Genomic DNA, 17,058 nt, shown 5'->3' with positions numbered 1-17,058 from the left:
TAAAGGACTTGATGGAATGTCCCGCAATGTGTGAACGACGACTCTACAGGCTGCGGTGGGGTAAAGTGTGAGTACTCCTGCCTCTTCCAAGTCGTCTGGCCAGCGTGGAAGAGTAGGCCAAGCACCCTCTCTAGAGGTGAGGACGTGTCACAAGGGGAGGACCCAACACCAGGTGGCCATGGTGAGATACCAGAACTCGGATTCGTTTCGCTTTTGTCATTTCAGTGACCCAGGTTGATGGCTATTTTAAACTAAACGAAAACAAAGCAGTTTTACTTACCTATTAGCTATTATAAATTGTTTTAAGAAGCGACCAGGCCACAATTGATAGCTCAGCGAAGTGGCTTATCATGTGTGGGAATTTATAGTAGCAATAAAATATATTCTTCGAGCATGATTCTAAATGCGGAGGGAAAAATCGAGGCCACCACGGAGAGAGAGAACACGCACATTCCAAATATACAGCAGCAGGCGTCAGGGCCGGGACCGAACCAAACGACCTCCTGCGTACCAGGCGAGAGAGATAACATCTCGTCACTGCGGCGCGAACGAGGTCACGCTGGTTTCTCGACCTCTGACCTGTTTCGACCAATAGACCCGACCGTGAGAGGCAAATCTCGTCGATCGAGGGCTGACTTTACGACGACTATGGGATCCGGCAGCAGGAAGGAGAGAAGCGACGACAAGGCGCGGTGAGCATCAACATCGTACGGCAGCGGCGGCGGTGGCGACAGCTTCAGGCCCGCAGCGGGTGTGCACGAGAAGCGGCAGCGCCTCTGCTGTCGAGGGATGGGGGCTCTGGATTGCTGGCGGCTGCCCAGTACTCCCAGTTCATGAGGCTCTCGCACGCGACGCTGGAATCCTCTCCCTCGATGGGCGGCGGGACCTCGCGGAAGTGAGGGGCGGTCGGAGGGCCGGTGGGCCCGGGGGGGCTGGCGGTGGCGGGGGCCGTGGGCGGGCACTTGCGTGTCCCGTCGGTCCGGCCGACAGCCGCCAAGTACTTCTTAACGTGTCCCATCGGTTTCCTGCGAGAGACGTCAACGGCGACTTGAACACAGCGGCAGCAGTGGCAGCTTTTGGCTGCTAGCCATCGCGCATTCAGATGCGCCTCCGCGGCCGTCTGGAACGCTCTCCTTTCCGATATTAAGAAGCCACTGGAGCCATGCAATTTTAAATCATCTCGATTGAAAAACTAATTTCTTTACAACTGATTTTTGTGTTCAGTTTGTTGTCGTTCCCCCGCACCTCCGATTTGCATGCTCTGCTACGTATGGTGCGAAAGTAGTTCGACATACGCACAACCCGACCCCGGCCCAATCCCACCACACGCGGCCCTCCCCGTCGATCCGCTGCTGGACGAGGGCCTCGTCACAACCGCGCGCCTCTTGGTGGGGACGTCCGTCCGTACTTGACCGCACACGTCGTCTGTGCACGCGTTGACGGTGAGGGGGCCCCTCTACGCCTCACGTGACGCCAGTCTCGAAGCGCAGCAAGGTGGCCATCACGGCGGACAGCAACGTCATGGAGCATGGTGCGTGGTGAAGGTGGAGAAGCACAGATGCGGGAGCGCAGAAGTATAGTACAACAATGAGGTTTCTCTACGTTGTCCTCTGCTGCCCACAGCATAGTCTGGCAGCCTGTAACAGCTCAGCTGCTATGCAGAGTGGTCACCCATCCGGGCACCGGTCCAGACTCAGCATTGAGTAAAAAGGTGCAGCCCTGAAATTTCCTGCTCAGGCCACTGCTGGCGGAAAGGTGTCAACTCGCGTGAACTGTCGAGGTCTACTCTCCCACATTGCCCAGACGTGTTGGAAGAGGTGGGCGTACCTACACTTTACTCCGCCTGCACGACCTGCCGATCGGCCAAGAACTGCACGTAAATTCACCGTCTTCGGTGGCTTATCATCATTATTATTATTATTTGTATGCAACTGACGAAAACCGGGACTTTTAACGTCACGGGCAGACAGATCTCCCGAGATGGCAGCTGTCTCGAAAAAAAAAATAGAACGATCTTGGATAGAAAGAAGGAAAGAAAAACCGGAGGCGGGCGACGATCCTCCTCGCACAGGAGCCTCTGCGCGGTGCGCTGCTTCACCTCCAGAGGTAGAAGATGCACAGGATCATCGCCGTGGTGATGAAGGCTGTTGCCGTGGCGACGGCGAGAAGGCACAAGGCCTTCGTCTTGAAGCTCACGGAGCAGGCGTCTGTCTCCTGGATACAACAACAACAACAACAACAAGAATCATCGTCATCACAACATTTCACAAATTAACAGAGTCACGTAGATAGAAAAAGAACACGTGATTTTACCGAAAGAACCAACGAATATGAATTCCTTGCAGTCACGAAAGTTTTAAGTCAAAATTAACAGAACATCGAGCGTTGAAAAACAAATCAGGTCAGCCCTCGCAGGGACAGAGGCTGACCTGATTTGGACCGCAAGCTTAAGGGCAGGGAGCGGGAGTTTGAGGCCAGATGGTTCCCGTGGCTCCTGAACCCCGAGTGAAGGTGCGCATGGTGTCTGTCCATGGAGTGCATCACTCCATGGACAGACACGAGGTCGCCTGCACTGCCCCATGGGATTCGTGTCGATGATCGGTTCACTCGCTGCGTGTGCGTTACTTTACTTGGTCGCGTCTTTGTTTGGGACTCGTCCGTGAAAGTTCCCAGCCTCCCAAATAAGCCCTCCCTCTGGGACTCACTGGAGCTGCATTGGTTTCGGATATCCGTCTATCCTCGTAAAAGAAAATGTAATTTTTTTTTATATTTCACAACCCACCAGCCCCACGGCCTTCTGGGAGTGCGTGATTTCAGCAGCATTGATTCAGGCTTGCTTCACTGCAGTCTATTCCTGCCATCAAGTAGTTCATTAACTGTTACAAAGCGTCTTGAGATACCTTAGTATTTATACGCTCAATTATTTGAAATTGCCGCCGTTATCAGTGGGGCTTCGTGTAATACCGTGCAAGGTAGGAGACCCGGTTACTGGGACGGTGTCGATGTTGCCAATCATCTACCTCGGAGCACCTCGGAGCACCTCACAGGGGCTTCCGAAAATCGCGAGCGGTGTCAGAACTCGTCTGTGTGTGACATCGCTTCAGTCGGAATCATTACCACGTGGGTGTCCGGATCGGGAGGCGGCGACGCGCCGGCCTCGTGTGACCCGGTGACCGCGTCTGGAACGTGACACGCAGACAGGCAGCCAGGGGCAGGTTAGCGTCACACACACACAGCGCGTGTCACCGTAACAGCAGCGTCACACACACACAGCGCGTGTCACCGTAACAGCAGCGTCACACACGCACAGCGCACGTCGCTGTAACAGCAGCGTCACACACAGCGCACAACACCGTAACAGCAGCGTCACACACACACAGCGCACAACACCGTAACACGGCAGACGGCTCGAGTGGGGCCACACCGCTTGGCCGTGACGAGCCCGGCGCTGGATCGAGGCTTTGCGAAACCCAACCCACGACTGTCCGTGTCTCCCCCGTGGTGATTCGTTCATTTCGTTTGTTGACGCGGGCCATGCGAACGTTCAGCCGTCAAGGTGATTTACGAGAATGACCCTCCGGGAGGGGGGGGGGATATTGGCGATTTTAAGGAAGTTGCAGGACATAAATCGTCACATTCCAGACGCTGAGTAGCAAACAGATCGCGTGGTAAAACGACATTGGTGTCAATTTAACACGTAGCATTTCGCGACCAATATTATTCATAATATAGGTTTTTGGGTCAGATCGGGCAAGAATGGTGAAGGAGAGCTTCACCATTCTTGCCCGATGAAGCTGATTGTAATTACCAGCGAAACGTCGTACTACTCAAATTTCTAAATGCTGTTGATTCTCTCTTCAGCACACCGGTGGGCTAAAGAAGTGAATTATTTTGTCCTTTGAAAAACGTGACACATTTTTTACTGTTTGACCGTGTCGGGTGGTGGAGGGTTACGACACATTTATAAATAACGCGATCTGACCCAAAAACATATATTATGGGCATTGGTGTCCCCTGCACAGTTCAAGTACCACAGACGGCAGTTCGCTGGCCACCACATGTGCAGGAGTGTACGAATGGAGGATTGGATTTTGTTTTTAAAAGGCCAGGGAAGGGGAGAATGAATTCGAGCCGAGAGCCGCGAAGTGAGCTCGTTTCAAAGGTGAGGAGCGGCGAGGCGAGATTGGTGGTGGGTTTTGACAACGTCGCAAGAGCTCACTCCATGGGTGCGTTTCGTTGACAGCTCCGTTTTTGTTTTCGCCCGAACCAATCCAAGGAGGCAAGAGAAGAGCTGCTAAAGGTTGACGTGGACGAAGGCTGCAGCGAAGGGCGGCCACGGGGGTAATGTAATGAGCTCATTTGTTCTTTGGGAGTATTTTGAGGATAAATGATGCCCAATGAAACTGCCTCTGAGTGTCGAGTGGAGTCTGCTTTCCGTTTAAGTACGGATCGCTGAGCAACATGCCCAAAGGTACAGAATGTTGAGTGGCCAGGCGGAAATAGCACGGTCAAATTTGTAACAGATTCGAGTTCATGCCGTTGTTTTAAGTTGAGCAATGCTGTCAGAACTTGGGGACACGAGTTGATGGAATAGAATTCCAGAGTGGAGCAGTGCGGGGTAGGAAGCAGAATAACACGTGAGGTGGCCTGCAGTGTGGTCAATGGCTGAGTGGTTGAGTGAGCACGTGAGTGAGTGAATGGGTGAGTGGGTGAGTGAATGAGTGTGTGAGTGTGTGAGTGAATGGGTGAGTGGCTGAGTGAGTGAGTGAATGAGTATGTTGTTGTGACCTGCAGTGTGGTCAGTGGCTGAGTGATTGAGTGGGTGAGTGAGTGTATGAGTGAATGGGTGAGTGGCTGAGTGAGTGAATGGGTGAGTGAATTGTTGTGACCTGCAATGTCGGTGAGTGGCTAAATGGGTGAGTGGATGAGTGTGTTGTTGAAACCTGCAGTGTGGTGAGTGGCTGAGTGAGTGAGTGTGTGAGTGAATGGTTGAGTGGCTGAGTGTGTGAGTGAGTGGATGAGTGTGTTGTTGAAGTCTGCAGTGTGATTAGTGGTTGAGTGAGTAAGTGTATGCATGAGTGTATGAGTGAATGGTTGAGTGGCTGAGTGAGTGGATGATTGTGTTGTTGAAGTATGCAGTGTGATGAGTGAGTGAGTGAGTGTATGCATGAGTGTGTGAGTGAATGTATAAGTGGCGGAGTGAGTTAGTTGTTGTGACCTGCAGTGTTGTGGAGACGAAATAATGCAGTATAACGAGTCCTCAGAATGGGGGGACAATCAATGTGAAGATAACAGCAATAGAAGAGTGATACGCAAAGAATCAGTGAGTGCCGTATCATCCATCAACCTGACTGTACACACTGAAACCTATCATCAAGTGCAGTGAGTCAGGAACTGGCCAATCCACTCCAGATATGTCAACAGTGTTCCAACTCCGGCCAATTCAAAGTGGTAGGCTCATGAGCCGTAGGCTTCCCCACACAGTAAGTGTGGGGAGCGGTTAGCGCTACGCTGCGCTACGAACCCGGCGTCCCGAGTTCGATTCCCGCTCACGGCCAACACCAGTGACGAATGTCTGAACCGGTCCTGAGCCTCCCCTAGGTCAACTCAGCCTCAAATGAGTACCTGGTGCGGTGTGTAAACATCGCCACTGGGGAGACAAAGGCGGCCGGGCGAGGTGGTGGCCACCCATGCCGGCCTTTGAAGGTGCTACTCGCTAACAGCACTTTGTAGGTGCTACTCGCTAACAGCACTTTGTAGGTGCTACTCGCTAACAGCACTTTGTAGGTGCTACTCGCTAACAGCACTTTGTAGGTGCTACTCGCTAACAGCACTTTGTAGGTGCTACTCGCTAACAGCACTTTGTAGGTGCTACTCGCTAACAGCACTTTGTAGGTGCTACTCGCTAACAGCACTTTGTAGGTGCTACTCGCTAACAGAACTTTGTAGGTGCTACTCGCTAACAGCACTTTGTAGGTGCTACTCGCTAACAGCACTTTGTAGGTGCTACTCGCTAACAGCACTTTGTAGGTGCTACTCGCTAACAGCACTTTGTAGGTGCTACTCGCTAACAGCACTTTGTAGGTGCTACTCGCTAACAGCACTTTGTAGGTGCTACTCGCTAACAGCACTTTGTAGGTGCTACTCGCTAACAGCACTTTGTAGGTGCTACTCGCTAACAGCACTTTGTAGGTGCTACTCGCTAACAGCACTTTGTAGGTGCTACTCGCTAACAGCACTTTGTAGGTGCTACTCGCTAACAGCACTTTGTAGGTGCTACTCGCTAACAGAACTTTGTAGGTGCTACTCGCTAACAGCACTTTGTAGGTGCTACTCGCTAACAGAACTTTGTAGGTGCTACTCGCTAACAGCACTTTGTAGGTGCTACTCGCTAACAGAACTTTGTAGGTGCTACTCGCTAACAGCACTTTGTAGGTGCTACTCGCTAACAGCACTTTGTAGGTGCTACTCGCTAACAGCACTTTGTAGGTGCTACTCGCTAACAGAACTTTGTAGGTGCTACTCGCTAACAGCACTTTGTAGGTGCTACTCGCTAACAGAACTTTGTAGGTGCTACTCGCTAACAGCACTTTGTAGGTGCTACTCGCTAACATAACTTGGCCCCCAACAGTCTGTTCATGCTATACGGGCAGTGCCGGATTAAGCTAGTGCGGGGCCTGTAGCACATGTTATAAAGGGGCCCTAAATATAAAAAAAAACATTAATATTAAAGCACAATTTTTTTACATGTATTGTAAAGTAATCGTATTTTTTCATCTGCTATCCAGCCAGCTAATACGACAAATCGCTAACCTTAAACATCCAGAAGTTTGTAATAATCGAAGGCGGTATAGTACTATAGTAATAGAGCAAGTGCAGAATCACTGAAACCGAAATTGATAGCTTCAAAGCATTTAGCGCGGTTCCCTTGAAAGTGCGGGGCCCGTAGCTACATATGTAGCTACTTTTGCTACGAGGATAGTCCCGCACTGTATACGGGGGGGGGGGGGGGCAATTTTTGTATTTGTGCCAGGCTAGGTTCATTACAAAGCTGTGGGGGAGCAGCGGGCGGAGATCTGACCCGAGATGTGCGTGGTGACGTGGTGGAACTGCAGCCTCTTTCCGTGCAGAGGGACCTCACGGCTCCCAGTGTGTGCCCTGCTTGAGATGCCAGAGGCTGTTGTCATCGCTGCTGCTGCTGCTGTTGTTTTTGCTGTTGCTGTTGTTGATGTTCTTGTCCTGTCAGTGGCTCGCACGCGGCTTGCTGTGTCTGCTGCTGGAGGGGGCACAAGACATTGCGCACGACAGCACGGGCAGACGTGCGTAACGGAGTCGTCAGAATGTTTTATTGATCCTGGAGGAAACCGATGAGCTATGAAGTTATATTTCACAGAGTCAGAACGTGCCAACAACAAACAATGCAAAACAAACACACACACAATAGGAGTGCAAAGTGTAAGAAAAGGTAAACAAATCGCTTTAACAAAAATACAAATAAAACGAAACGATGTTTTTGTATCTTACCACGTAAATTCCACTGAGGTTTTAGCTTATTTTTCAGCTCAACAAAGTGGCTGATCATTTGGACATTTATAGCAGCAAAATATTCTTAATAGTCTAACCAGAGCCGCGTGCGGCTATTTAAGTGACTGCTTCTTCTCTCCAGGATAAAAACACTGATGTTTGTGGGTGCACCTCTAATGTGTGTGCGTCCGACTCAATCGTTGTCAGCCTTTGTTGGATGCCCCCCCCTCCCCCCGAGTCAAGACCACTAATAATAATAATTTAAATGTAAACAATCCTTCTCAGGGTGCTATGCCTCTGGTCGACGCGGTGTGAGTAAGGCACGCGTCTCAACCTGTGTATCGGCCTGCCTTGTATTTGTAAGCCATTCCCTCCGTGTTGTGTACGAGTTCGTTTGTCACCACAACGTGGCCTCTGACTGTTCCCCCACCCTCCCCCGTGCACATTCGGATTTTCTCCCTGCACGGTTTCCATGCCGCAGCCTGAAAGGCTTCGCGTGAGTTAGCGTGCGAAGCGTGTGACACCTTTGCGCTCGTGCGAGCGCGTGCCGGTGTTCGTGCACAGCGCTCTCCGTTGAACCTCTTTCGCGCCGTGCGTTGGCCGGCCGTGCTAGTCCCGAGGTGCGCTGCTGCGTGCGCTGGCGCGAGCACTGACCCTTTGTCCTCCAGGGCGAGGAGGTGATCTCCGGAGTCCACGAACTCCACAAGCCGAGCATGATGCTCTCCCGGGCGCGCGCGCGCACTTTGTAGGCGGCTCCGGGCCTCGTGTTCAAAATCACGAACCGCCTCGCGCCTTTGTCGGCTGTCACATTCTGGAGAGCCGACGCACGCGCGGACACCGGGTTCACGAGGTGCCAGCGCACCCCCGTTCACCGGGTTGCCCCGACACGACACCGACATGACAACGACGTGGCAACGACGTGGCGATACTCCCACACGGGGTTCATCCTCGCAGAGGCGGCTTTTGGCTTGCCATCGAACAAAGTCGGCCGCCGCTTCGCGCACTTTCAGACGCGCTACTGTGGCCGCCCGCCCGGAACGCTCCTCCTTCCGATATTGGGAACGCCACTGGGAGTTGTGGCACTTTTAAATCATCATCTAGGTTGAAAACTGACTCCTCTAGAACTGCTTTGTGTGATGAGTTTGTTGTCCTTGCCCGCATCTCTGGTCAGCACGGTTGGCTACGTACGGTGCGAAAGAAGTTCAACATACACACGTGCCGTGTAATCAGGGCTGAAGATTGGAATAAATTACAGTAAGGAACTCAGAAATCTCTCTCCCACCCCCCAAATGTGGACCATCCGTACTTCAAGGGGAGGAGGTGGATGTGAGCATTGATCAATATATTAACATAATTTTACCTGTTTCAGCACATTCATGATAACAAATATTATATATGCACAGATCTATGACACAATTGAGTGTGTGTTTTCATCCAGCGTACCATTTGGGAGCTCCCAAAGTGTGACGTTTGTAATCCGCGCCGTACAAAGCCAACGAACACTTGCGAGTTATAGATATACACAGAATAGACTAGCTGCTGCGACTAGACTTGTCCCTGGTTACGTCTGGAACGACACAGGCGGGATCGAAGATTCACTCCCACCACAGCGTTCCGGGTTGCTGCGGCCCATTTCAGGATGGCGAGATGTTAACTCCCTTGCCGGGTATACAGGAGGTCGTGCGTTCGACCCCGACACTGACACCTGTTGTATATTCGGAGGTTGAATGCTCTCTCCGTGGCCACGTGGATTTTTCTCCAGGCCCTCCGATGTATTCCTCCGCATTTAAGAAACATGCGGTCAATTTCCACACGACGATAAGCCACTTCGTTGGGCTATCATTTGTGGCCAGGTCGCTTGTGAAGTTCAGTGGGCCCTTACCTGGTCCTGTAAAATCCAGAGGTCGCCGACTCCGGGAGGTTTCGGAACTGACCTTACAATGCTCGTCGTGCTCTGCGAGCTTGTACTGCAGTTCAATCTGGAGGGGGAACATCCGGTCGACTTCTGGCCACGTCGGAGGGAATTTCCACGTCACTAAGATCTCGTCCTCGCTCCCGCCTCTCGGCATGGCCCGCAAATCCACCGGAGGGTCGGGCTCGACTGGAGTGAATAAACGAATGGAGACGGGGCGAGATTAACTCCAGGTTAAGAACATCTGCATTAGGTTCACCCTACGAAACTAATCTACCCTCCCAATCACAATCAACCAGCTGACAACGATAATGATTAAACCCGTTCACTTGCAATCAATCTGGCGCCTTTACCCACGTGACAACTTTATTTGATTGGCTCTGCCGGGCGGTGGAGGGTTATCGCTACAACATTGACATTACAACCTACAGGACGATCTCACCCACCAGCACTACGAATAATTTCTCGGCCAGCTTGGAGTCCATGCGGACAGCACAGTCCGCCATCAGCCTCCCGCGCAAGGACAATCCGAGGCTACACAGCGCAATTCGCGAAAGACCTCTCCACCATCGGTTATGTTTGCTCACCGATATTGATCGGGATGAATCTGTAAGTATCGCTGAGCACGCGGCCCCCTGGCCCTCCCTCCGCGATCACCGTGGCAGCGTACGACTCGGAGTCCATAGCGTCGGCTTTGAAGGGGCAGGAGTACGGTGGACACCGAGGCTGCTTGGGGCACGCAATCATCAGGTGCTGCGGAGTTTCATTCCTGTAGGAAAGAGACGCGGCACATCATGGCACGATTTTTTGTTCTACATCCATGCAAGGGGGCCCCCACGGTGGCGAGATGTTAATTACCTCGCCTGGTATGCAGGAGATCGTGGTGCGATCCCGACCATTGTTCAGAAGCAACCTGGCCACAAATGATAGCTCAACGAAGTGGCTTATCACGTGGAAATGCATAGCAAGCCAGATACTCTAAACGCGTGATTATCAAAGTGGAGGGGGAAAAAAACCGGAGGACGCGGATAAAAATCCACGCGACCACGGAGGAGAGAGACATGCAAACTCCGAATATACAGCAGGCGTCAGGGTCTGGATCGATCCCACGACCTCCTTTATACCAAGCGAGGTAGTTAACATCTCACCACCGTGGGGCCCCATGCATGAGAAGAAGAAGAATACAAAGCGTGCCATGATGTGCCGCGAATCTCCGCGACAGGAACGAAACTCCGCAGCGCTCGACATTATGCGTCTCATCTTCTTGGTTCTTTCGGTAAAATCATGTAGAATGGGAAAAAAAACATAAATAAAATAATTCTCACGCGTCTGAATTGCTGTCTCCCCGACAGACCTGGTCTTCACCTGAGGACGGCTGCTTGCGTTGTGGCCGAAACGTCGTGAGAATTATTATTATTATTATTTTTTCCATTCTATGTGACTTTACCGAAAGAACCAAGAAGATGAATCCCTGCAGTCACGAAAGCGTTAAATCGAAATTATGCGTCTCACTCGATGAAGATGGAAAGGGTGTAGCTGGTCGCCTTGGTGTCCTGCAGGCCCGGCAGCCACTGGCAGTTGTATTCGTACGGCGTTATCCCGCGGCATCGCGGCTTGTTCGAATTTCCGAAGGTCATTGTTGGTTTGGCTGTGGCACCTGCCCAGGCAACGGCACGAAGCATACGGCTCCAGTGAGCTAGCGGGGAAGGATGACATAGATGTGGCTGGCACTCATCATCATCATCAGCAGCAGCAGCAGCCATGGTATATCCACTGCTGGATGAAGGCCTACCAAAACCTTCGGCGTCTCTTTCGAGGACCCACGATTCAACGATCCCTCTAGCTCCTGCGCACAAGCTGAAATTGATTGTTCCGTACTCGTAGGTTTTTTCGGTAAAGTCACGTAGGTAAAAAATAAATAATAAAATAAAGATAACAGAAAAAATTATAGAAATAAAATAATAAATCACGACGTTTCGGAGGCAACACAAGCTTCCGTCTTCAGGTGGAACATTGCTCCGTCTCCGCAGCGGTCGTGAATTTGCGTCAATTTTATTTTCTACTTTGGTACCCCGCATCCTTGTTAGTCTGCAACCAGCGGACATCGTCACATCGAGCGGCGTTGTCCTGCCCGAGCTCTATCACGCCTCTGAGCAGTCAACGTGACGACGCTCACTCGGGCTTGCCCTCCAATCCACGTACGTATGCACGTCTGCTAAAACTTCGCCCGCGCCCTGCGTCTGTTGGAGGGGTGATTTACAAACAGTTAAATAATGCATATACTTACGTTTGCCTCCCCACGTAAAAAAATATATATTTTGTTGCCAGGGAATTTCCAGACCAATATTTTCCCTTTGTCTCTTTCATTTATAGTCTGAAAACTCTGCACCAGTTTGAAACGTTTTTAGTCTCGTCAGCAGAGGCAGGCGTGTTAAACAAATTCTCATCAAAAATGTATGTACTTTGAACTTCTTTCACGCCGTACGTAGCCAGCCGTGGCTAATCGGAGGTGCTGTTGGAAACCCACCAATATTTGTTTATCAATCCAGACAGACTCTGCTGATGATCTAACTGCCAACCCATTATTACATACCAATTGGGACCTTATTGGTCACCCCGTGCCCTCATCAATCTCAACGTTCATCCTACAAAGTTCGACCACAAGGGAGAAACACAAACAAATAGACACATTTATTGGCCCGTATTGAAACGGCTGTTCTACCCCGTATGGACCTGAAAACTCCCCGCACAAGAATACGGGGTTGTAAACCGTGATGGGTTGACACGGTGTGCGATGAGATACAAAATATCAAAGCTGACACATTTTGCGTACTTGTAAAAACGCTGCTCTATACCATCGCCGTAAAATCCCAGAGCTAATGGACTTAAAACGGTCTTATATATATTTTTTATTTTTTTACGCGAAAGGCCAAACAGAAGTGGATTGTAAGAGAGATGACGCTCCGCAATGGTGAAGCGGTGGCCACGGTGGTTAGCGCACCTTGGTGTGAACCCTGACGAGGCATTTTAAAAGTGACGTCTACACCCTCTCAGAGGGCCGGAACAAGAAGAAGCTAAGTTTGATTACCGGTTGCAAGTGACACCCTTAATTGGTGAGTGATATTTGCATCAATATCGACATTCTTTCGCACCGTACGTAGCCAACCGTGCTCTTCGGAGGCGCGGGGGAAGCATAACAAACGAAAGATGAACTTTATAAGGTCTTGGGGTGCCCCTTCAACAAGCCGAACCGATCGGCGTGGTGATGTGTGGTCAAACAACCCCCATGACCGACTCGGCGTGGGGAAGACCCTCATCCACAAGAGCTCGGTGACTGCTCTGCAAAAGGCCGATATTTCGATGAAAACAAATCAAACAATACAGATCATTAAACATTACGCATTGCTCCCATAACTCAGCACAGGTGCGGGTGGCGAGAGGGGTCCAGGTGCGTGCGTGGTGAATGTGAAGGAGGTGGGGGGGGGGGTTGGTGTGAGCGGTGCGTGAGGTGCCCAGCGGAGGGGCCTCGTCGTCCTCGCTGAGTGAGCGAGTGCGAGGCAGGGTGGACTCGCCCTGAGTGAGGGGGCATCCTTGGGGCCACGCCTGGGTCGCTCCGCACACAAACAGCAGCAGTGCCGCCAGCAGCTGGGCGGCAGCAGCAGCAACGGCACGGTGGGACAGCATGGCCCTGGGATAGAGACAGCGGTAGGAGTATGAGCCACACCACGTCGGCGTTTTGCGGCGGGGCTGTACAGTTCTAGATTTGAAGCTTTCGTGACTGCAAGGATTCATACTCTTAGGTTTTTTCGGTAAAGTCACGTAGGTAAAAAAATAAAATTAAAATTAATAAAGGTAATATAAAAATCACGACGTTTCGGAGGCAACACAAGCTTCCGTCTTCAGGTGGAACCGTCACAGCACGATAGCTGTATCAAGTAAAGAGAAATTCCAAGAGACCCGACCTTGTATACAGTATATACTGGTTGAGGGGGGAGGAGCCAAGGTAGGCACCTGGATCGGAGTTTTGTATTATTGTATTATTATTGTGAGGTTGGTGGGGCTGAGGCTGCTGCTAGGACTGAGCCTTTGTTATGTAGACTGGTTGAGCTGGGAGGTGCCAGAGTTGTTAAAGTTATACATTTTAATTACAATTTTTACCTACGTGACTTTACCGAAAAATTCTAAGAGTATGGGGGCTGTACAGGTTTTTCGGGTTGACCGGCTCGCTCCACCTGCTGGAAGCTTCTTCGGGAAGTGAATTTGAATTGAGGAAGTGAATTTGAATTCGGTTCCCGAAGAAGTTCCCGGCGCGAACGACACGTGGCACAACGGGAAGAGCACATCCATCGCAGGAGCAAAGCAAGAATAACAAAGCAGTCTGTCCTCATACTCTTAGTTCTTTCGGTAAAGTCACGTAGGTAAATTTTTTTTTTAATTCAATATAATACAAATAAAACAATAAAAATCACGACGTTTCGGAGGCAACACAAGTCTCCGTCATCAGGTGGGACCGTCACAGCAGTCTGTCCTCCACGTCACGTGGGTGGATTTACCGAGTCCAGACGCGGATCGTGTTCTCTTATACAATCGGGGATTTTGTGGACAGACCCGAATATTTTCATGCAATCGTTTTTTTTTATTTTAAACCGCACTGCCGACTTCCAAGAACTCAATAGCGTGCAAAGGAACGCCGATTTGACTAAGCAAATGTCCATCCATCACGCACCAGGCAGGAGGCAGTCGCGCTGGGCTGTACTGCACACGCCTTTTGCCAAACGCCGGAGTGTTCCGTCGTGCAGTCCACAATTCACTCGCGGTCTTTCGTGGTCCCAGTGTTGTTTTTCAATTTGAGTGTGGATTGCTGAGAACTAAAAAAAGTCTGTGAATGGGATCGATTTAACACTTAGCAGGCTTTCGCAGCCAATATTATCCATAATAGAGGTTTGTGGGTTAGATCGTGTAAATATAAATGTGTCGTTAAACCCGCCACCACCCGACACAGCCAATTAGTAAGGTTCGTCACGTAAATAAAACATGCCAATTCGCTACGAGTGTCAGCACACCGGTGTGTTGGAAAGTAAATATTGTGGGTTTACTCTCCAACAGTGAATGTTGTGGCTTTACTGTCAAACACACAACCGGTTAGTGCAGAACTAGTCACGAATTAGCACGTTCTGTTTACGTGACAAACCTTACTAATTGGCTGTGTCGGGTGGTGGCGGGTTTAACGACACATTTATATTGACGCGATCTCACCCAAAAACCTCTTTTACGGATAAATGGGATCAATGTGGTCTTCATGCAAATAATATGGTTACTTTAAAACAATAATAAGAATAATAAAAGCAGGTCTACCAGGACACCACACCATTGAGTGGAGCTGTGCAACGCGGACCCTTGCATGACAAGAACGGTGCTAACTATAAAACTCGACAAAAAAAATTTCACCAGGTAAGGCCCAACTGAGATATGTATTTTTTTTTGTAAAGAGACGTGGCCATAAATTTCAGCTCAACGAAGTGATTTGTCATCGTCTGGCACACGTTGATACTAAATGTGGAAGGGAAAATCCGGAGGACCCGGAGAAAAATCCACGCGACAATGGGGATGACAACATGCAAAGTCCAAAAATACAGGCGTCAGCGTCGGGATCGAACCCACAACATCCTGTATGCCACGTGGCACCCCGATTATACGACTTCATTGTCGTAAAATTTTGATTTAAAGCTTTCGTGACTTCAGGGATTCATATTCTTGGTTCTTTCGGTAAAGTCACGTAGAAGGGAACAATAAAATAAAAGAAAAAAATATTTTTTTATATTTTTATTATTTTAAAATAAAAAATAAATATTTTTATATTTTTATTATTTTATTGTTTCCCTTCTACGTGACTTTACCGAAAGAACTAAGAACATTAATTGTCGTTGTTATTATCACTGTCAAAATGTCTCCGTGAACAAAGCAGCATTCGAGGGAGTCCTCATCCCACATTAATGGCCCTGAACCAGTGGTCAAAATTCCACATTTCCATGTCCGGTGCCATGCAAATTTCTTCTTTTCGTACACACGCGACCTTTTTTTCCATTCCACTGCCGGATGAGAGCCTCTCAAGCCCGTGCGGGCTGTGGGATGTATTCAGCCATACTTCACCGCGCTGGTCAATGGGTGGTTGGTGAAGATGGGCAGCCACAAATGAGGGCCACATTTCTAAACAAATTAGTTTTCAATCTAGATTTTTATTTTTAAGTGCGTATCTCCAGCCGGCATCCTAATATTGGAGGGAAGAGCGTTCCAGACGGCCGCGGAAGCGCATCTGAAAGCGCGCGATGCGGTGAGCGCCTTCGTTCGGTGGCCAGCCTGAAGCTGCGCATCGCTCCTAACGAGATCAGCAAGGAATCTGTGGTGTAATCAGTGCAGCCCGAGAACGTATTCGTTCGCTAACGATCGCGACCATCGATTTACGAGTCGGGCGGTTGCACAAATATGACAACCGCACCGCCGACAGTTGGAAATCATACAAATTGTACACGTGGGTGTGTCATTTTGTATAAGGTAATTATAGTTGCAGAAAATGTGGCTTTGTGTACGAAACAAGCCACCGTTTTGACGCGTGAGCGAAGCTGAATGGAATATCGCCTCTTACTTGATGCAGTAGTCGTGCTGTGACGGTTCCACCTGAAGACGGAAGCTTGTGTTGCCTCCGAAACGTCGTGATTTTTATTTTTATTTTATATTACTTTCATTAATTTAAATTTAAAATTTTTACCTACGTGACTTTACCGAAAAAACTTAAGAATATGAATCCTTGCAGTCAAATCTAGAATGGAATATCGCCACCAATGCAGCGTGGATGAAAGTCCGTCCGACCCCATCGCGGTTTGTAATGAGCATTTCCCCCGGATAGAGAAAGGTGGGGCAAATTATTTCCACAAGAATTAGAGTCCTAGTCGGTTGACGTAACTTACTCTTCGATTAAAAAGAGACTTCACATTCATTTCCAACGACGACTTCAATCGTTGATGCCTCCGAAATATTACGTCCGGTGCTTAAATCCAGCCGAATCTACCCGAGTCAGCGATCCAAATAATCTTTCTCCACCCGGAGCCCCACATCCAGTATCCCTCTCGCTATTGCCGTGGCTACCAGTCACCTACCTGCTCCAATCTCCCAGCCACCCAGAAAGTATTCGATGACAATTGCATACCTGTCAACCCCATATCAGTGCCCTACCTTATTACAGACTATGTCAGACCTTATTGCTCACCCCGTGCCCCTTTATACATCTCAACGTTCAACCTACAATGTCCCATCACAAGTAGAGAAACACAAACAAATACATACAAAAAACAATCGCCCGTATTGAAACGGCTGTACGCCGTATGGACCTGAAAACTCAATTCCCTTCTACAAGAATACCGTACGGGTTGACAGCTATGCAATTAAACCCCTGTGTGTGTGTATGTCTAAACATCGTGGAAACCTGCTCGCTCACGTGACATGGAGACCACCCAGCTCGCTCGCAGTCGCTCCGAATCTCTCACCCGCGTGCTTTGACGGTCGCGCTCCGCGAGTGATCCGATCAAGAGGTGTGGGCGACAAGGGCGATATCCGCCGTCTGCACC

General features: G+C 49.9%; 1 protein-coding gene across 1 annotated transcript; it reads right to left on the bottom strand.

Moving 5' to 3' along the window:
* Positions 1 to 201: 201 nt before the first annotated feature.
* LOC144945847 (uncharacterized) lies at positions 202 to 17,058 on the bottom strand. Its single transcript, XM_078874415.1, has 10 exons — positions 16,929 to 17,058; positions 13,009 to 13,124; positions 10,949 to 11,093; positions 10,024 to 10,205; positions 9,459 to 9,625; positions 8,179 to 8,335; positions 7,082 to 7,276; positions 3,118 to 3,179; positions 2,099 to 2,214; positions 202 to 1,025 (listed from the first exon to the last, which is right to left on the bottom strand). Exons 2-10 carry the CDS (start codon positions 13,118 to 13,120, stop codon positions 737 to 739), a joined length of 1,425 nt encoding a protein of 474 aa, XP_078730541.1. The 5' UTR covers positions 13,121 to 13,124; positions 16,929 to 17,058; the 3' UTR covers positions 202 to 736.

This window comes from Lampetra fluviatilis, chromosome 39, assembly GCF_964198595.1.
Source record: "Lampetra fluviatilis chromosome 39, kcLamFluv1.1, whole genome shotgun sequence".
Lineage (NCBI taxonomy): Eukaryota > Metazoa > Chordata > Hyperoartia > Petromyzontiformes > Petromyzontidae > Lampetra > Lampetra fluviatilis.
The sequence above is the reverse complement of the archived record's forward strand: the minus strand, read 5'-3'. Positions and strand labels throughout refer to the sequence as shown.